Source organism: Enhydra lutris, unplaced genomic scaffold, assembly GCF_002288905.1.
Source record: "Enhydra lutris kenyoni isolate GAN:26980312 unplaced genomic scaffold, ASM228890v2 scaffoldscaffold15, whole genome shotgun sequence".
Lineage (NCBI taxonomy): Eukaryota > Metazoa > Chordata > Mammalia > Carnivora > Mustelidae > Enhydra > Enhydra lutris.
The window spans coordinates 2,705,827-2,727,852 of record NW_019154099.1 but is presented as its reverse complement, the minus strand read 5'-3'; the positions used below and the strand labels follow the sequence as shown (position 1 = coordinate 2,727,852).

Here is a 22,026-nt window from a genome sequence, read left to right as displayed (position 1 = left end):
GGGTTAGTAACTCCCTCCACGGAGGATTTTTAATTGATTCTGCCAAGTACCAAAAAGTGTTAGATCCAGGCCCATTCTAAATTAAAATTCTCCATTTGTGGGAGACTGTGAAAATAGGTATTCAGGGATCAGGAAAATAGTATAAATAAAGGCCTCAAATCCAAGTGAATGTGAACTGGTAACTAGGAATTAGCAGGAAAGATTTTGCTTTATTTTTGTTAAGTTTACTTATTTTTTTTAGCAATCTATACACCCAATGCAGAGCTTGAACTCACAACCCTGAGATTAAGAGTTGCATGCTCTTCTGACTGAGCCAGTCATGTACCCCAGTAAGACAGATTTTAACACCACCCAGAGCTGTCTGCCTCTCCAAGATGGTCTCTGATGAGGATCCCTACCCTTTGGAGAACCCAAGGAATTTTCCCAATCCCCATCCCTCTCCCTTCACAAGATTCTATCCCAGCAGAAAGCCAAGTAGACCTCCCTGCAATTTTCCTTTATTTTTTTTATAGGTTCATCAATTAGGTTTTTAAAATACTGAATCTAAGGGCACCTGGGTGGCTCAGTGGGTTAAGCCTCTGCCTTTGGCTCACGTCATGATCTCAGGATTCTGGGATCAAGCCCTGCATCAGGCTCTCTGCTCAGCTGGGAGCCTGCTTCCCCCTCTCTCTCTGCCTGCCTCTCTCCTACTTGTGATCTCTCTCTCTGTCAAATAAATAAATAAATAAATAAATAAATAAATAAATAAATAAACAAACTGAATCTAGTGTTTTAGGTATTTGGTGGAGGGAGGGATTCAAGAACTCTTGTCTTTCATACTGTCGGAAATAGAAGTCTATTTAATATTTCTGCAATTGCTTTATGAAATTTAAATCAGGATATTATAATTATTCCTGATAATTTTATTTTAGTGTGTTAGTGTAATCTATGAGTCTGCCAAGAACATTTATATTCTTGATTGAGTTGTTATATTAGCTTACCTTAGAAGTTGTATATCATTTGCAAATTTGTTTCAACTTTCTTAGCCTTCACCAAAGTCACTGATCAACACAGCTTCTGACAAAAAGAAAAGCTTCAAAATTAATTTTTAAATTTTTATAACAAATCCAATATATTTTCTTACTGTTATCAGGTAATAGAATTATAAATTAAATTTCCATCATTATCATATATAGATAAGCCAAATTAAAACAGGGAAATCCCTCTACTCCAATTACTTCAAGTGCCAGAACTTTTCGAAAGTAGTGTTGAACTGAATGAAAACATTTTATCATTGGGGAAACCAGTAGTAGTGTGAAGGAGTGGCTTGGGTGAGGGGAGCCCTAGCATCCCCAAAATCTCCATCAGCCCTCATCTTCCACAGGCGGAAACATAAGTTATTTAAAGTCATATCCTAAAGGCCAATTTTTATAAAAAGGCTGTGCAAAGCTTAGAAGAGCTTTTAAGTATCATAAAGGGAAGCTTTGAAAGGTGTTTTTTAGCTTTTCACAGCATCATGAAAACCCATGCCTACCAGATTTTTTTCTTTTCTGCTTTGCCATACTTTCAGTTTGTGTCTTTCACTAAGTCATCAATGGCAACTTTTACAAAATTTGTATCTCCAACATCAATGTAAGGATATTTGTGTACATGTGTTTACATTTTCCCGTCAGAAATAAGAGAAAACTTACACTTCTCTCCTTCAGTGCATTGCTCTTGCATGAAGAAAATATAAACACTGACTTAGGGTCTGCATAGTTGGGTATTTTCTGAGCAGCAACTACTGCTTTAAATAGAACATTTAGCTCCTGATGTTCTTTCTTCTCAATATTTGGTGTATATCCTGCAATAATGTAGTAGAAAAAGCACAGGCTCTGGAATCACATAGATCTGGGTTTAAGTCTCAACCTCCCACTCAGTAACTGTCTAATCTGAAGCAAATTACTTAACCTCTCTGTATCTCTTAAGAATAAAATATCAGAGTCTCAATGAGTATCTGCAAGAGTCAAATGATATACCTAGTGCCTGACTTAGTGCCGTGTAACAGGTACTGTTATGTAGCTGTCCTGTGTATTTTTGTACTTCACTTCCACTTTGCTCAATCTGTCAAAGAACTTTCCAGACTGCATTTTCCTAATTTACAGCCTTGATGAACCTCTGTGGTTTTGTTCAACAATTACTGACACTTTGCAACATCTATTTTTCCCAACAATATACATAAAATACTTTAAAAATAGCAACATAACATCATACTGTTGAACACCCTGCTAAGAAAATGCAGTCCCAAATCTAGGTTCTAGAATTACAAGAAAGCGTTCCTTTTCTTGTATCATTATAACACCAAAATGCTATATAGTTATGTAAACTTGTTTCCATTCCTTTTTAGTTTTTCTTTTTGTTCTACTTTTTAAATTTAACTTTTATTTTTTGGAGTTTTTAAAAAGATTTTATTTATTTATTTGACAGAGAGAGAGAGATCACAAGTAGGCAGAGAGGCAGGCAGAGAGAGAGGGGGAAGCAGGCTCCCCGCTAAGCAGAGAGCCCAATGCAAGGACCAATCCCAGGACCCTGAGATCATGACATGAGCCAAAGGCAGAGGTTTAACCCACTGAGACACCCAGGTGCCCCTAACTTCTGAATATGTAAACATACATGATTCAAAGATCAAACTATATAAATAAATTATAAGAAAAATCTCTTCCGTTGTCAGCACCTTTCCCATTCCCTCCTCCTACCTATAGATTACTATACATATTATTCCATGCTTTGGTTTTTTTCCCAGTTCACAATATATTCTGCAGATCATTCTATGTTGTTGGTACATGCAGATTTTCCACATTTTCTTTAATGATTTCTGGGGGCAAGAGTGACTTGGAAGGGGAATGGAGATTATTCCATTGCTGGATGTAGTTTAGTTGCCTAGTCCCCTATTAATGAGCATTTAGGTCGTTGTCAGTCTTGTGCTAACGTAAGTATTGCTGCTATGAGTAACTTTTTAGAAATGCCAGTTTATATTTTATGTCAATGTGTCTTTAGAACAGCCTCCTAGAAGTTAGGTGCCTGGTTCAAAACGTTAATGCATATCTAATATTTTTGCATACTACCAAATTCTGTCTCAAGCTTTGGGCTTTTGTATCCCTACCAGCAATTCATCAAGATGCCTCTTTCTCCATAGTCCATAGAGCAGTATTACGTAATTTTGGATTTTGGTGAGAAAGGCTTGAGTGCAGCTGTAATTTTTAGTGTAGCTTTAATTTGTATTTCTCTTTGTATGACTTAAGTTAAACATCTTTCATATGTCTATCATCTGCATTTCTTTTTCTGTGAACTCTCATATTGTTGGCCCATTTTCTGCTGGGTTGCTGGGCATTTGCTTTGACTTCTAGGGTAGTTTCATTAAGGAGATTAGCCCTTTGTGATAGAAGTTCAAATATTTCTTCCTACCTTGTCATTTGTCTTTTTGCTTTGCTCATAGCACTTTTCATTATGTAAATTTTTTTAGTATATTGGAATTTATCATGGCTTTAATTTTTTCTGGGATGGAGTCATAGTGCTAAAATCCTTGACTTACAATTTCACAGACTTTAAATATGCTGTTCCATGGTTGTTCTGTTTTGTATGTTGCTGTTGAGAAATTTATTCCTAATGTCTTCTGCCTGGAAGCCCAAAGGAATTTTTCATTATCTTCAATGTCCAATAATTTTACTAAGATATGACTTGGATTGGACCATCCTAGAATAATTTTTACATTACACAAGGAGACTTTCTGAAGATTTGAGTCTTCTGTTACTTCCAGAATGTTTTCTTAGATTGAAGTTTAAATATTAGCTCTGCTATTGTTTTTCTCTTCTTAGGAACTCTAACTTTTACATATTGCATATTGTCTGTATCATTGAATTTTTCTCTTTTTACCTTTCTTTAATTTCCATTCTTTTGGCCATCTTCAAGTCTTTCCTCAATATCTCTTACATTTAGTAAATCTATTCTCCCTTAGGTATCTTGGATGTTAGCTTCATTTTGAAAGACGATTTTTTTTTCATTTTACTTCCCGAGTTCAGTAAATCTACTTTTCATATCTTCCTTTTGTTGTCCATTTATTTTGGGGTTCTGAATTTGTATTTGAGACCTTATTTCTGCAAATGCTGGTTCAAGGATATTTAATTCAGGTAGGAGTATTATGCTGTGGTTTTCTTTAGCTCTGTAGTTTAATTTTGATTCTTATTTTACATTTTCCACTTACAGTAATTTTTTTTTAAAGATTCTCTTTATTCATTTGTGAGATAAAACAAGCAGTGGGGAAGGGCAGAGGGAGAGGGAGAGAGAGAGAAAGAAAGAAAGAAGCTGATTCCCTGCTGACCAGGACACAGGGCTTGATCCCAGGACCAGGAAATCACAACCTGAGCTGAAGGCAGACCCTAAACTGACTGAGCCACTCAGGTGCCCCTTATATTAATTTTACATGAATGTTGTGTACCAGAATTTACTCATTTTGAAGTGTTTTAATTGTCCTAAACCAGATAACAATAGCATATAGACAGGAGTGAGGGATTTGGAGAAATTACTGGATTTTTTTGTTCAACAGCTCCTTCTATTGGTTTAATAAAACGCAGTTTTTTAAATCAATGATTTCTTTTTGGGTGAGAGTGGTTGATATATCTTTTATTCTTTTTCAGCAAGATCACTGATTTCTACCATCTTTTCTTCCTCTTACCACCTCTTACCACCAAGCCTCCAGGTAAATGGTGTCCCTTCAAAGTCATATCTCAAAAGCAATACCCCTTATCAGACTATTGTTTGGTCCCATGCACTTTCAAGTCCCTTCTATCTAACAGGTCTCAAACATCTTAGTATCTTCCTCCTTAGGGTGGGGCTTTCACTTTCTGGAGTTACTTTATTTGCATTCTACTGACTCTATGTCCTGCTCTCCTCTCCTGTTTTAACAGTCTTAACCTTACTTGCCACTTTAGCATGGGTTTCAGAGCTTACTCTATGCATTTCAGTGTTTACTGCCCTCATACCCATAATTTGAAATTATATTAGTTAGGCAAGGATGGTGGTGGTTTAATTTACTCTCTTTATGGATCTGTATGGTTTTTTTCAAAGACTGTATGGTAAGATCTGCATTTAGACAGTTACCATAGTCCTATGGACACCTAAAGTCAGGTTTTTTAGTTATTTTTTATTTTAAAAATTATTTTCTAGCTTTACTGCATGGGATCAAAATTTGACTTTTTATTTTTTGGAACTGAGTGTTCTTTATGGTCTACTATAGAACAGATTTTTTTTTAAAGATTTTGTTTATTTGACAGAGAGAGAGATCACAAGCAGACAGAGATACAGGCAGAGAGAGGGAGAAGCAGGCTCCCCGCTGAGCAGAGAGCCCCATGTGGGGCTCGATCCCAGGACCCTGAGATCATGACCTGAGCTGAAGGTGGAGGCTTTAACCCACTGAGGCACCCGGGTGCCCCTAGAACAGATTTTTTAAACTGTCCCCTGTGCACTTAGAAAGATGTATTCTCTATTACTGGACTCGAACTTTGATATAAATCTGGATCTACCTTACAATATACTTAATGGTATTTATTTTGAGAGAGGTGTGTTAAAGTCCTCCATTAGCCGGTTTCTATTTCTCCTCACATCCCTTGTAGTTTTTACCTCATGAAAGCTGTTGATGTGTTGTTTAGTAAATAGACATTCTGAAAAATCATTCTGAATACAGCTCTTTGCTTATAAAATATCCTTTATTTTAATGCTTCTTGAACTAAATGCTGCCTTGTCTGATATCGAAATGATAAACCTGTTTTAAAATTTGCATTATTTGATATATTTTGATTTCCCTTATTTTAAATTGTTCATTCATTAAGTCCCTTTATTATTAATTTTTATAGCTCTACCTTTTGTATACAGCAATCTGAAAATCTTTTTCTTTAAGTTGAGCCCATATATTTACTAATACATCTGATATTTAGGGTGTTATTGGTAACTTTTCATGTTTTACACATTTTGTATACTTTACACACAAATACATACAGAAACTGTGTGGTCTGTTTGCTCTTTCTAAAGAACATATTTTAGTATTTAGGAAACTTTTGTGTATTTTATTCTTGGGGTTAAGTCTGTAGTAATATCTTTATATTATACTCATTATTCTCATCCCTTTTTTAAAGATACCATTAGTTCCCTGCTATTAGCAGTAACAAAATTATCAATTTCTTCTATCCTTCTTTCTCCCCCACCATCTATAGTTTTGATCACTGTATTATTTTTATCAGTGTTTTATATATCTAAGCATGTATATATACTTATGTTTAAGTATATATAAGTATATACTTCCTGTGTTTATATTTTCCTCACACCTAATTCCAAGAGGCAATTATTTTAAAATGTATTTATTTAAAAACTATTTTATTTACTCTCCCCTTTCTCTCCCATTTTTTGGTGGGTTATATTACTTTTACATTGTCAGACTATTCACGTTATCAGTCTATCACCATAATTCCCATCTTTTAAAGCCTTCACCCTACATAAAATATAGTCAATGCTTACCACCTGACCTGATGTTGAAGGTTCTCCAATCATTTCTTGGTTGTCTGAAATTTGTTCTCTAGAATATTCTTAAGAAGGATTCATAGGAACAACATTGTTTCATGTTTTTAATGTTTGCTGATGTCCTGACATCTTGAAAGATAGTTTTGTGAGACATGAAATATTTATTTCCTTGGATATTTTAAAAAAATGTTTTGTTCTTATCTGCCATAAAATGTTGCTGCTAAAACGAATTTTTAAACCCAATTTTATTTTTCTTTCCAAGTGGACTTTGTCTTTGTTTCCATGGAAGCAAGAAAAAAATTTTGTTTCCCCTTATTTTTAAAATCTAACAATTCTACAAGAATACATCTTAAGTGTTAACTTTTCTGGGTTGAATTCCCCAGATTCACAGTATGCCTTTCAATATATATAAACATTATTAGTGTTAAGTGCTCTTCAATTCTAATAGTTCTTTGTGCCATTACTACAGTTTATATTTTTTTATTGTGGTTAAAAAAAAAAAACGTAAAATCTGCCATTTTAACCATTTTAAATTCAAGTATACAACCAAACGGCATAAGGTACATGCAAATGTTATGTAACCAGCACCATCATGCTTTGGTTTACATTTGGGCAATTCCTTATAAATACATTTTAGCTCTCTTTGCCTATCTTGTCACTTTCTCTTTACTCCTTTAAAATGTTTGATTTTTTTCAATTTTCTCCTTTCTATTCTCTGTTTCACTTACTGCTTTCTGGGATGTATGGTCACTCTTGTTTTCTTTCTCACTTACTCATTATTTAAAAATATTTTTCAGGGGCGCCTGGGTGGCTCAGTGGGTTAAAGCCTCTGCCTTTAGCTCTGGTCATGATCCCAGGGTCCTGGGATCAAGCCCCACATCGGGCTCTCTGCTCAGCATGGAGCCTGCTCCCCCGCCCCCACCTGCCTCTCTGCCTACTTGTGATCTCTGTCTGTCAAATAAATAAATAAAATCTTAAAAAAAAAATAAAAATAAAAATATTTTTCATTCTCCTCCTCCTTGAATTCTGTCAGCTCTCACTTCACATCCCCATACAGCCTAATCATCTCATTTCTGAGCTCCTTTTATTTCTGATTTGTGTGGTTCTTTCAAGGGTGTCATCTTTTCCTTAATTTCTCTTCACTTATTTTAAATATTTAGATTACCATTTTCATCAGCTTTATGGTCATATTTTTTTCTGGTGTGTTTTCACTATATAATGTAATTTATGGCTCATTTTTATTTTATTTTTTCCTCACTACAACTTAGTATGTAGTTCTAACATAGGTCATTTTCTCAGGTATTTATGCTATCCTACCAGGAAGAGATTTGTTTTGTTTTACATTGCATGGATCCCAGTTTTTATTGTATTTTTTTTTTTTAAGATTTTATTTATTATATGACAGACAGAGATCACAAGTAGGCAGAGAGGCAGGCAGAGAGAGATAGATGGGGAAGCAGGCTCCGTGCTGGGCAGAAAGCCTGATGCGGGACTCGATCCCAGCACCCTGGGATCATGACCAGAGGCTTTAACCCACTGAGCTACCCAGGCACCCCGGATCCCAGTTTTTAAATACCTATTCCCCAATTAAGAGACAGCTGGGTTGTTTCCAGGTTCTGGTGTTTACAAATACAGCTGCTATAAATATCTGCAGAGAAGTGATTATAGGTTTCATTTCACTTTTCATGAGAAAAGCATGTAATAGTCTTTGGGGATATGCAAATTAAAACCGTAATGAGATGCCATTACATATCCCATATAATGGCTAAAACTAAACCAAACAAATACAATTACTGGTGCCAATTGCTGGCAAGAAAGAGAAGCTAATGGAGCTCTCCTACTTTGCATAAACATCAACAGAGGAGTGGGATTACTAAGTCACATAAAAAAGGTATGCTTAATTTTATAAAAAAAACTGTGAAACTGTTTCCAAATGGCTGTGGTATTTGCATTCCCACCAGCAAGATCTGAATCCTGTTGCTTTGCATCCTGGGAAGTCCTTGCTATTTTTTTCTTCTTTCCTCCCTTCCTTTTTTCCTTGGAGGATGAGGGGGCATTCTAAGAGGTTGCATAATAGTATCTCATTTCATTTCCTCAATTATTATTCTATACTTTTTCTCATTTAACACAAAATGGTGACCTTTTTCCATTGTCATTAAATAGCCTCTATCACTAAACAGTTTTTGGAAATATTCCTTTTTAACAGGCTGAAATATATCTATCACGATGGATGTATAATAATTTATAAAAACCATTCTTCTACAATTGGTTATTTTTTTTTTATCTCCAATTACTTCCAAGTAAAAAATTATACTGTGATCACAAAGCTTTGACTCCATCTCCATTGCCATAGAAGTTTACTTAGGAAGGGTCAGAGATTATGCAGTTTTGTCTTGATGCATTCTGACAAACTGCTTATTTAAATGTTTATTTCTTTAACTACGTGTTAAATATTTTCCATGTAAACCATTTGTGTTTGTTCTTTTGTGATCATGAGCTCATGTCCTTTGCTCATATTCTGTCAGGGTACTGACGTTCTTATTTTTTGATTTGTAAGAGATGAATACACTCTCCAAAGGTATAGATACTGCTTTACATATAAAGCAAGCTAGGCCCACCACTGGCCTCCCCATCCAATTCTTTATCCTATTTGTAATATGAAATATATTTCAAATGAGCAAACATATGTCCAATACCAATTTCATGCAAACTTGTTCATGACTCAGGAAGGAGTCTTGCCTTCCATGGAATTATTTTATTCGCCACAGCCAGCAAGAAACAAAGTAATATAAGATATGCTTAAATGAAGAATCTGAGTATATGGCAAGAAGAGGTTGTGATTAAATTAAACCTATCTATACTCTGAAGAGAAGTTAAGCTAGGCATCAATTACTTTCAAAGGTAACTGTGGGCAGTTAGAACCATTAGAAAGAGAAAAGGAAAGTACAAAGTAGTCTCTAGGTCTGCAAATGATGTAAGCCACAATGGAAGCATTTGAGGGTCACAAGCTACACACCCTACTCCTCCAAAATCTAACTGTAGGAACCTAACAGAATCATCAAAAGTTCACAATAATCTCATAGAAATGAAATTTTTACTTAATTTTGGGGGATAATATAATTTTAAAAAATTAAGGTAGAGAATAAGATCCTACTCCTACCACCCCTTGCCAAGATTCTGTGCTTCCTACCTTGATACGTTTTAGCCTTTAACTTAAGCACGAGGCATAAAATGGCAGGAAGTGAAGCAGCCATCTTGGTCCACAACATGAAGCTGCATGATGAGGTGGCAGAGTAACAAATTAGGAGGAGCTTGTGGGCCTCTGACAACTTTTTGCAGCAAAGCTACGTGATCAGCTCAAATTTTTACTTAGTTTAGAAATTTTTTATTTTATTAAAAAATTGGGGGGGGGGTGCATGGAGCACCTGGTTGGCACAGTCAGTTAAGAGTCCAACTCTTGGTTTCAGCTTGGATGGTGATCTTGGGGTCTTGAGATCAAGCCCTGCATCTGGCTCCATGCTCTGCATGGATTCTGCTTGGGATTTTTTCTTAATCTCCCTCTGACCCCCCCGCTTGTGTTCTCTCGCTCTAAAAATAAATAAATAAATCTAAAAAAAGATTGGGGGGGCACAATTATTTTTTAGGTTGTCACAGTAGCCAAACTTGTACCTTAACTAGTACAAATTCCAAGTTGAGAAGTAGGGGATTTGTCAATAATACATAAAATATTAAGAAAAGGGGGCCTAAATTAGGCAGCAGCAATGACTGTAGAAAAATGAGAGGCAAAGCCATTTTGGAGGTTGAAGCTACAGATTATACAGTTAGGTCACAGGGAGAGGTAAGAATTTGAAGTTTTAAATCAGAGCCATTCAGAAGATACCTATACCATCAATCATGATAGGAAACTTAAACAGAGTTGCATACAAATTGAGTAGATCTAATTGTCCCAAAGTCTGTAAGAAATGAGTGTTAAGTGCTTAAAAGAGCAGAACTTGACATAGAATCAGGACTTGTTTGCACAAAAATTATAGTTTAAGTGGCAAGAGCAAATGAGATTATTACAAAGGGAGAAGTCATCATAAGGGGGAAATTGTAGTGTTTCAATTCTGTCATTTAAAAACAGCTACATATATAATACTTCAAACATTTTCTCTTTAAGGGAAATAATCTGAATGTCCCACGTGTTTATCTCACAAGCATTTTCTGTAGATAAAAGACATCCTCATGACTCAGGCAATCAATTTCATTGATTAACGAAACACCACAAACTGCAATGGTAATTTTCATCTCCATGGTTTTAAATCATTTATTTTTAGTCGCATTATTTAATTTATCCCTTAAAATCTTCACTAATAACATCATTTATATCTTTAAAATATCAAATACAAGAACTGCAAACAGGTTGAGAGCATTTTTTATTGATTTTTTTTTATGAAGGTAAGTAGATTTTAATCTATATTCAGCCACAAAATACCACATTCATTTCAAAGGTGTTATCAAATGTTTTCTAATTAAACAGCATGCATCGATTGATAATGGGGAAAAAAACTAAACTTGTATATATTATGAGACTGCAATGAAAAATAATCCTTAACATACCAATATAAGTTAAATCATTTTTACTTAAAGTCATTTAACACTGTTCATACGAAAGTAATATTTAAAAAAAATCTCTAAGGATCTTCAGCTTATATATTATAAAATTCAGAGATTTGTATTCTTCAAAGAAAAATATCATACTTACCTAACTTATTATTTAAAAATTACTTACTTAAAATTACAGAACATATTTACGCAATATAGTAAACTTAAAGTTGCAGTATTTTGACTTTAAGCAGTGTTAAAAATAAACTAGAAAAACAATACATCTTTTTCTTCAGAAGAGAGCTAAAGCACTGACAAGTTTGATACTCATTTATGGAAACTTTGAAGAAAAAATGGCAAACAGAGCATTATTACTTTAGGGCTCACCTTCATTATCTAAATTTCTCTGTATTACGATTTCATAAAAAGACCTCACATAAAAAGGATTACGAACCTAGCCATAATATTATTTGTATGTAAAAACTGGAAGCAATAAATTTAGTTCAAGAAAATGAAAGTCAAGTTTTCTAGAAAGCAGGTTAAATTCTTTTTCAGTTGGGCAAAAAAGAAACGTATATCCACACTTTCCAATTATCATACTGTTTTATTTATTCATTCAACAATTATACTTCTGAACACATGCCAGGCATTATTACATGAGAACGCTATGCAAAAGTTTCAGCGAACATTTACTGAGCTGCTCTTATGTGCTCTTTGTTTCTTAGCCACTGATCTTTTACTTGTTTCTGATAGCCACATGCACCTTGCCATCAACTAAATTACTGACACTTGAACTCTTGCAACTTAGGCCTTATAAAACTCATGATTTAAGAAGCAAATTTTTAAAAGAAAATTAAATTTTAATCATTCAATTACTGCTGTTTCTTTGATATTCCTGCCACAAAACACATGGTACTCTTGACTAGGCTGAGCCACCACTGGGTAACCAACTGAAAACTTAAGTATTTTTGTTTTCGTCTAATGCGTGTCAAAACAGCTAACCACAAAATACTAGTTTATCAATTAGGTTTTTATATCCGATCATTTTTCCTCTCAAATGAAAGAATGTGTGCAGTCTACTTCGATTCAAAACAAAAACCGAAAAGGAGGAAAAGGAAGTAATTCCTTTCTCCTACCTCAAAAAGAGCTCAGAAAATACCTTCCCTTACACACGCCTCCCCTTGCCCCTGACTAAGCAACCAAGCAAGTCAAGGCAGACCTAGAAATTCCTAAATCTTCCAACAGATCCTAACCAGGGAAACAAAGATTTGCCAAAAGTCTTCCTTCACTTACAGTTTCTAAAAAGACCACCACTTGGTAGATTTTTTTAAAAACCACTGCAGGAATGCTCGCTGCATATTAATAAACCTGCCCAAACGCAGAACCAGATGCCCACAATTATCAAAGGACGACCTTAATCAGAGGGTTAACTGCCGAGAAGAGCCAACACTTTAGCAGTCACTCCCTCGCAAACGACACAAAATGAAGACGTCTCTTTCTAACCTGAGGATAGTGGTGAGGCATCTCCCTCTCTCCCCTTCCATTAATGACCAGACTTGTTCCTTTCTGAATGATGCAGTGCATCAGACAACCTCTTTAGGAGAGGTGATGGTCAATCTTCCGACACAAAGATTATGAGAGTAACTCTCTGGAACCAAAGGAATCAGCGTTAAGGCATCAGAGCCCCCAACAAGCCCTCCACAATGACCAACTAACCAAAGCCTGGGATCCCCACCACCACCATTCATCATCACTCTCTCGAGCCAGGGCTGATTCACACCAAGAAGACCTCTCCCTTTCAGGTAAGTGAGAAGGCACCAGGTGTCTGCCCTCAGATCCCTCTTCTCCTCCACTGCTCTCTCAGGACCCCTCCACACCTGGAGCCACTAAGTAAGCTTTCAACCGCCGAGAAGCCCAGTCCTAGCCACACACAAGATGGCAGCGGAACACCTACCAGAGGAAACAGCTGCGCCACCACTCCTGCAATGCCGGCCTTTCGACTGCGAGTATTCCCATTGGCCCCGCCAGAGAGCGCGAGACAAGCCGAGAGCTCTGACAGCCAATCTGAAGGCGGCTCAATTGGGCGCCGCCGCGCTGCCGGGGATACGCGCGCGGAGTCTCTGAGGCGTGGAGCCAGTCGGGTGTCCAACCAATGGGCTCTCGGCCAAGTAGTGGGAGCTCTGGGTGTCCAGCTCCTCCCATTTAGGATTAGTGTTAGGTAGGCCTGGGAGTTGGGGATTGGGCGGTCCTCCTTCCCCGCCTGAGGCGAGGCGGGACAGTTGTTGCTGAGGTGAGGTCTGGTAAATGGTGAAGTACTTCCTGGCCTGGGGGCATCTGGGACCTTGCGGTCTCGGTGGCGTAGAGTCGGAAAGGAGCCCGACCCGCGGGGAAACCCAGCCTTACCAGCGGAACGGGCCTGGCGCAGCCCTCAGGTGTGGCGGGCGGCGTGGGAAAAGCAGTGGTTAGTGGAGCGGAGGCACGGCCTTGGGTGGCCCCCAGGCACGGCCTTGGGTGGCCCCCTGACAGCTCCTTCGGCCCAGGACCTGGGAACGCGGCTGAGCTCTCGGCTGCGTGGACCCCAGCCCTTGCAACCTCCCTTTTCCTTTTAGCCACCTGCAGCCCCAGGCTGTAGCAGGGACCGTGGGCGTTCTGAGTTCTCAACCCCCGTTTCATTTTCTGCATACCTTAATGTGAGGTGATTCCTAAGCAGCTGGGAACCTGAGGCTGTAAAAGGGGCTGCAGGAAATGGACTGCAGTGTAAAATCCAGAAGCAGAACTGGAAGGTTTAACCACTGACCCATTTCACAGGTAAGACTTAACACGAGTCCTAGATAAGTAGAATCATTTGTCCAAGATCACGGAATTGAGATTAGATCCGAAAGGCACCTGACTCTGATTAACCACAACCCCATTAAGTAATTAAAATAAGGAACAGTGTGTAATGAACTGAGCGCTTCAACATGTGGAAACCTGCAATGAGTTCTGCATGAGGCAGAAAGGGAACTTTGAAAAGGTTGAGTGGAATAACCAAAACCGGACTCAAATCATCCTGCCTGGTTCCGTATTTTTGGTCACTGCCACTTACAGTGTGACACGCCTTAGCTTCCTCTTTAGAAAAAATAGACATGCTAATTTTCTCATGATCGTTATGCAGTTCAGTAAGAGTAAGTGAAGTACTTAGAAGTGTGCCTGACACATGGTTTATACTCAATAAATGTTCATTACTCTCATCGTAGTTAGAACATGAGAAATAGAAATGTTCAGTTTCATAAAAAGCCTGGTCTTAAAAACAAAGCAACCAGAAATTGAGGTAAAACAAACCCTCCGCTTTTCTCCAAAATGAAAAAGTGAGAAGGGGGAAAATATGACCAAATTTAAAAATCCCTGTTTCACTCCGGAATACTAAACCAGGTGTCTCTGGATGATGAGATTATGAGTGATTTAGCCTCTCTTCTTTTTGCTTTACTATATTTTGCAAATTTTCTTCAGTACACATGTTTTACTGTTCAGTTATTTTTAAAATTTTAGAAGATATGAATAACATTGGTGAGATTTTTCTTCAAAAAGCTATTAGTAGGGGCGCCTGTGTGGCTCAGTGGGTTAAAGCCTCTGCCTTTCCGCTCAGGTCATGATCCCAGAGTCCTGGGATTGAGCCCCGCATCGAGCTCTCTGCTCCGTGGAGAGCCTGCTTCCCCCATCCCGCAGCCCCGCCTGCCTCTCTGCCTACTTGTGATATCTCTGTCAAATAAATAAATAAAATCTTAAAAAAAAAAAAGCTATTAGTATGCATGTGTGCTGTAGGTAGAAATAGAAATTGGTAGAACCATTCTAGAAAGGAGTTTGGCAGTCTGCTTCAAAAGCCTTTAAAATCGACAGTCCTTTTTTGAAAATTATATACTTAAATTTTAAATTAAGTGCACTATTACATTCTTTTTACAAAATTAGATCCTTACAGGGAGCACAGTCCACAACCGCTGAATTACCCCTTGCTTCCCCAGCCCCCTGTTAAAGAGTTTGGTGCAAAACCTTTAAGTCTTTTTTTATGCTTCTATATTCTCAATGGGTTCATATATGCATTTGTAACTTTAAAAAATGTTGATACTATCATACTATATCATGTTCTAACTTTATTCATTTGACAGTGTTTTGAAGTGTATACCTGTTATAGCTTATTATGTATTTATGGCTCATTTTTTATACCTGCTGGATAGTGTTCCAGTATATGGCTGAATTGTTAATGTAATATATTTATTTTTGTCTCTTTCATTGGTTTTTATATTTAAATTCTATCTTGATAGGTACTATATAGCACATTTTATTTGCCATTCTCTTTTTGATGGACATTGGTGGTTCCCAGTTTTTCAACTTGTAGACGATGCTGCAGGTAAATCCTGGTATGTATTTTCTTGTGCACGTGTTTTTCTCAAGGATATATATATACCTAAAAGTGGGATTGCTTGGTTTTAAGTTACGAACACTATTTTTTTTTTTTTTAAGATTTACTCATTTCTCTTGAGAGAGAGAGAGCACTAGTGGGAGAGGGAGAAAGAGACTCTCAAGTGGACACCCTGTTGATCAGGGAGACTGACAAGGGGCTTGAACTCATAACCCCAAGATCATGACCTGAGCTGAAATCAAGAGTCAGTTCCTTAACTGACTGAGCCACCCAGGTGCCACAAAGTTATGAACATTTGTAATTTTAATTGGTCTTGCCGAATTTGCCTCCAAAATACACTAATTTAAACATCCCCAAAATAGTTTTGAGACTTGTTTTCCTACACTATACACCAACACGAGATATTAGCTGCTTTTTGTCCATCTGATAGATCAAATCATTTGTCATTTTAAAAAAATTTTTCATGCTCTGATTACTAGTAGGTTTGCAGTATCTATTCATATGTTTATTAATTTATAATTTATGTAAATTTCTATAATTTCTTTTGAAAATTACCGATTTTTCTGTTGGATCATCTTTTTCTTAATGATTTAAAGTTTTATGTACCCTGGATACTGCATATCCTGTATAATTTTTAAAAATTTTTTCAGTCTTGGGACGCCTGGGTGGCTCAGTTGGTTAAGCAGCTGCCTTCGGCTCCCAGCATCCTGGGATCGAGTCCCACATCGGGCTCCTTGCTCATCAGGGAGCCTGCTTCTCCCTCTGCCTGCCATTCTGTCTGCCTGTGCTTGCTCTCTCTCCCGCTCTCTCTCTCTCTCTCTCTCTCTCTGACAAATAAATAAATAAATAAATCTTTAAAAAAAAAATTTTTTGTTTTTTCAGTGTCAGGGTGCCTGGGTAGCTCAGTCAGTTAAGCATATGACTCTTGATTTCAGCCCAGGTCATAACCTCAGGGTCATGAGATCGAGCCCCACTTCTGACTCTGCACCGAGTGATGAGCCTGCTGCGCCATCCCCCTAACCCAAAGTTCACAAGCTCTATTTCTCTTAGCTCTTTGCTTGGCTTTTAACTTTATCATGTTTTTGTTTGTTTATTCTACAGATACTGCTTTTTTTTTTAAAGTCTTTAGATGTTTCTTTTATTTTACTGCATTTCTCTTAAGACTTCCAGTATAATACTGAATAAGAGCAGTGGTGGCAAGTGTCCTCATCTCTGTGCCTGACTTTAATGAAAATACTTCTGATGTGTTATTATATATGAGTTTTAGTAGAGAGTTTATCAGGTTAAAGAGGTGATCTTTTCTTCCTAGTTTGTTAAGGTTCTCTCATCTCCCAGCCTCCAGAATAGTTGCTGACTTTTATTGAATTGTTTTATTTACTGCATCTGAAATGATGGTTTTCCATTTATATGTTAATGTAGGAATTTACACTGATAAACTTTCCAATATTAAATTTTTCGGATATTCCCAGGATAAATTGTGTTTTAGTAATATACTTTTACTCTACAGCATATTTTACTTAGTATTTTTGTACAGAAGTGCTTTTGGCCTTGAATTTCTTCTCTTATATGTCATGATTATACTAATCTAAAAAAAAAATGTTGAGTGACTCCCATTATTTTTCCTGACCTGGAACAGTTCATGTATGATAGAATTTGTCTGTTCCTTGAAAGTTTTGTAGAATTCATCTATAAAACTGTTATAATAGGAGTGAGGTGGGGATATGTGGCATGTAGCTTTCCTAAGATCTTGTTTAAACTTTTTTTTTTATACTTTTGCCTCTAACTGGGATTTCTACTTCTTGAGCCTATTTGATATTAAGTCAGAAATTTCAATTAGATATTCGTGTGAATTGTTCTATCATTGTAAAATATTTCTCTTTGTCTCTTTTATTGGTTTTCATATTAAATTCTGTTTGATACGAACATTTCTTATATTTGCTGGTATGTCTTTTTTCACATACTGTTATTTCAACCTTTTGTTGACATTTTGTGTGATTTAAGTGGGTCTCTTATTTTAAAATATAGCTGGGTTTTGCTTGCAATCCATTTTGAGAGTCCTTTAATAAGTTAGATTAACACATTCACCTTTTTTGTGATTATTAACTGTTTGGCCTTTTTCTTATCTTATTTACCATGCTTTTCTTTGTATCTTTTATTTATTCATTTATTTATTTTTATAAAGATTTTATTTATTTATTTGACAGAGAGAGACCACAAGTAGGCAGAGAGGCAGGCAGAGAGAGAGAAGGAGGGAAGCAAGCTCCCTGCTGAGCAGAGAGCCTGATTTGGGGCTTGATCCCAGGACCCTGATGTCATGACCTGAGCTGAAAGCAGAGACTTAACCCACTGAGCCACCCAGGTGCCCCTCTTTGTATCTTTTATATCCTATTTTTCCATTCCTTTTTTTAATTGAGGTTGGCCCCAAATTTTCTTTGTTCTACATGTTTTTTTAAAATACATTACCAGTGCATTTTCAACATAGTTCTTAAATTTGTTTCCTAACAAGATCTAAATTTAATTAGTATCGATATCCTCCATATGAAGGACTTGACAGTGCTTCTACTTTACTTTCTCTAATCTTGCAGTAATCCCCTTCTGTCCCCATTCTATAAAAGAACATAATTTCCCATGATTCTATCATTTTGTTTCATTTGGTATTAAAACCCATTTTAAATCTGTCTTTAGCATTAATGTGTTTTAGCCATTTGCTCATTATTGCTTCTTATACCTCAGAACTTCCATGTATGTTAGTTTTTTTCATGAAGTTTGGGTACTACTTTATTTCTTTCAGAGAGTCCCTAAATGGCTTTTTGAATGTCTATAAAATTCTCTTTTTTTTTACCTTCACTTTTCAAAGATAGCTTGGCTGGAAGGCATTCTGGGGTCTGACTTACTTTGCCTTAACTTACTACATCTGGCATTTCTGATAAGAAGTCTGATTACCAGTCTGATAAGAGTGTCTTTTAGATAGTCTAGATTTTCTGGAAACTTCTAAGACTTTCTCTTTGTTTTTGATATTCTAAAGTTGTATTTTATCTTGCTTGGTACCCAGTGAATCCTTAGTTGGCTTATGTGTTTTTCAGTTTTGAGAAATTCTTGGTCATTATTGCCTTTTCTTCATTCATTTGAGGTAGTTAGTGTTACTATCCCCATTTTAAAGTTTTTATCAAGTATTTATAAGGAATAAGAAAACTTTAAAAATATTTATAAAATTGGGATAGTTTATGTGAATTAACAATATTTTAAATACGGGTGATTCTTAATTTCTCTAATTTCCTAATTTTGATATTTTACGTATTTTTCCATTTAATATTTATTCTTGTTTCTGTAATAGTTTATACTATTTTAAAAGATAAAGCTATTGTTAGAACAGTCTTTTTTTCTTATATGTTTTATTATTTGCATATATGTGCCAATCTTTATTATTTTCTTTACAGAATGTCTCATGCATCCATGGACCAAAAGATGGAGTTGGTTTTTATTTTTAAAAATAGATTATCAGTGATCTGATATGACTGTAAATACTTGATGAAGTTGCATGGACTCGTCATCAGGTTGGACTAGTGGTTATTTCTAAAGGTTTCTTCAACTACAGTTACTATTTGAAAATTCAGGCATGCAAGAACATTAGGTTTGGAGTGGCATAATGATGTATTTTCTCTAAGGACTGCAAATTTCATAGAGACCACAGTTGGATTCCAGTTGGATTCCAGTTATATTCTTCAATCAAAGTGATTCAGTCCTTTGATAAAGTTAATTTTGAAGAGTTTTATGTTTATGAACGACGCCAAAAGATGGGAGAAAAAAATGGTAGGTTTGGAAACCATTGTTAAATATTATATTTAAAAGTGTATAGACTACGTAATGAAGCTGCAGTATGATTTTCAAGGTTTTTCACTGCAAATGACTTTTCTACATTTGAAGGAATTTAGGATATACATTTTCATGTAGCCAGCAATTTTGACAGTCTGTATAATTAATTGTGTCTGGAAAACTAAGTCATTTCTTTAATATACGTGTTTTTTTTTTAAAGATTTTATTTATTTATTTGACAGACAGAGATCACAAGTAGAGAGGCAGGCAGAGAGAGAGAGAGAGAGAGAGAGAGAGAGAGAGAAGCAGGCTCCCTGCTGAGCAGAGAGCCCGATGTGGGACTCGATCCCAGGACCCTGAGATCATGACCTGAGCCGAAGGCAGCGGCTTAACCCACTGAGCCACCCAGGCGCCCTTAATATACGTTTTTAAAAATACACTTTATTTTTTAGAAAACTTTTAGATTTACTTTTTAAAGAAAAATTGAGATGATAGTACAAGTTCCCATATCTTATACATCCAGTTTTGCTTATGATTAACATCTTATATTTGGCTGGTACATTTGTTACAATTAGCCATTATTATTAACTAAAGTCCATAGTTTTTTCATATTTCTGTAGGTCTTACTTGATGTCTTTTTCTGTTCCAGGATCCCACATTATATGTATTTGTCATGTCTCCATAGGGTCCTCTTGGATGGAACAGTTTCTTAGACTTGGGTTTTATTTTGTAGTATGTTGTATCCCAAGTATTTTGTAGGATGTTCCTCTATTGGAATTATTGATTGATTTTTTTTTTCATGATTCAATCAGGGTTTTGGGTTTTGGGGAAGAAGACCATGGGGTAAAGTGCCATTTTTACCACATTATATCAAAGGTACATGATTTCTCTCTTACTGATACTGAGCTGGATCATCTGGCTGACATAGTATTATGTGGTTTCTACACTGTCAATTACCTTTTTTTCCTCCCTATATGCAGCTCATATTCAAGGAGTGGGGATTATGCCCCCCCCTCTCTGAGAATGGAATATTTACATTAATTATTCAGAATTCTTCTGCAAGGGAGATTAATCTCCTTTCTCCCATTTATGTATATAGTCAACCATTTGTTTATTTCAGTATGGATTCATGGGTACTTATTTTACCCTATCCAGTACTGTTTTGTTTTGTTACTCAAACTGTCCCAGGATTGGCTTTTGGGAACTCTTTCAGTTGGGTCTGTGTCCCTTTGATATATCTGTATCAATGTAGGTGAGTTTTTGTTTTGTTTTGGTTTGGTTTTTTAGCACTTCCTTATTTTCTGGTAATGTAAGATGCTGCAGGTTTATCTTGTATATTTCCTGCCCCAGTCCTAGAGTCAGCCATTTCTTGAATGAGCCCTGGTTCCTTTTAATGGAAGATAGTGTCAGAAACCAATATCTGGCTATAGTTGTTACTGGGCTGTCTTTGCTTATAGGCCTTTCAGCTGACAGAGCAAGGAATATATGTGTATGCTAAGTTTGTATATATGCATATCTATAAATATCTCTATATGTAGCCATCTGTATCTATATTAAGCCAAACATGAATTTATTCTGATGTTCCCAACTCTAATCCATTACCACATCTCTCCCAACAGTGAGAAACATGGCTCCCACCATCTGTTATCCATTTATTTAGTCAGTTCCTGTGTGTGTGTGTGTGTGTGTGTGTGTGTGTGTGTGGAGTGTAGCTGTATCAGAAATGTAAACTTATTCCCAGGTAGGAAGCTACTGTGCTTGTGCACAGTTCCTTTTGCCTTTAGTCTTGCAGACTCTTACTTCTTTCCAGTTATTTAGGTTAGCACGTTTGTACCTAGCCCTTCAGTGAGGTTGTATATACAACTGTAATACAGTTAGATGTTCTTGTCATGGTCAGCTTTCCTACCTAGAATCCCTGACCTCTTAAATGGTATTTTAAAATTTCACTACCCTTTAACATACTTGTAATATCTGAATTGTTACACAGATCATACTATTGATCGGTGGTCACTGCACTGTTTATGTAGGCCAGTAGTTCTCAAACTTTCTTTTGGTCTCAGAACTACTTTATATTCTTAGAAGTATTTAAAATCCCTAACAGTTTTAGTTTATGTGGATAATATCTCTTTATATTTACTGTGTTAGAAATTGAAACCGAGAGGCTTCAAAAAATAATAAACCCACTATGTTAACACATTTACATTTTTGTGAACAATAACTATTCTCTAAAACAAAAAAATTAGAATAATATTGCTTTACATCTTTACAAATCCTTTATAGTTGGTTTAATAGAAGAGGGAGTCTCATATCTGCTTTTGCATTCAATCTGGCGTGAAATGTTGCTTTGGTTGAAATGTATAAAGAAAATGAAGCTTCACGCAGACAAAAAGTTGGAAAAAGAATATTTTAATAGCCTTTTGGGTAATTGTGGACTTTTTTTGATACAGCTGCAAAACTCAACAAATAGTTATTCCTTCAAGGTCAGTTGTAGCATGAAAGCTGAACGTGTATCTGAGTTTTTTTTAATGTTCTGTTGCATTAAAACCCATTTGTCTGTCTTGCACATTGAATAGATCTTTTATGATTTTATAACATCATGCATTGGCCACTTGGAAGATATTGACTCAATGAATTATGCAGATTCTCCTGATGTTGACACATTTCATCATACAGTATTAAAATCACATTTGTTCATATTGCTACCA

At 36.2% G+C, this 22,026-nt stretch overlaps 2 protein-coding genes across 5 annotated transcripts in view; one reads left to right on the top strand and one right to left on the bottom strand.

Annotated features, from left to right (window-relative positions):
• LOC111147045 (calcium binding protein 39 like) overlaps positions 1 to 13,174 on the bottom strand; it is a 114,277-nt gene extending 101,103 nt beyond the window's left edge. The window contains exons 1-2 of one of the 2 annotated variants that reach the window (XM_022502908.1): positions 13,067 to 13,174; positions 981 to 1,056 (exon numbers count right to left, since the gene is read on the bottom strand). The gene's annotated coding sequence lies outside the window, so the exon portion shown is untranslated. The remainder of the gene's footprint in view (positions 1 to 980; positions 1,057 to 13,066) is intronic. The other variant, XM_022502909.1, reaches the window with a different exon arrangement.
• Positions 13,175 to 13,255: 81 nt separating this feature from the next.
• LOC111147043 (SET domain bifurcated 2) overlaps positions 13,256 to 22,026 on the top strand; it is a 57,459-nt gene continuing 48,688 nt past the window's right edge. The window contains exons 1-4 of one of the 3 annotated variants that reach the window (XM_022502901.1): positions 13,256 to 13,920; positions 15,411 to 15,506; positions 18,946 to 19,062; positions 19,174 to 19,318. In XM_022502901.1, coding sequence (XP_022358609.1) covers positions 19,303 to 19,318 — 16 coding nt within the window. In that variant the 5' untranslated portion in view covers positions 13,256 to 13,920; positions 15,411 to 15,506; positions 18,946 to 19,062; positions 19,174 to 19,302. Of the gene's footprint in view, positions 13,921 to 15,410; positions 15,507 to 18,945; positions 19,319 to 22,026 lie in introns of all 3 variants that reach the window. The other 2 variants (XM_022502902.1, XM_022502903.1) reach the window with 2 other exon arrangements.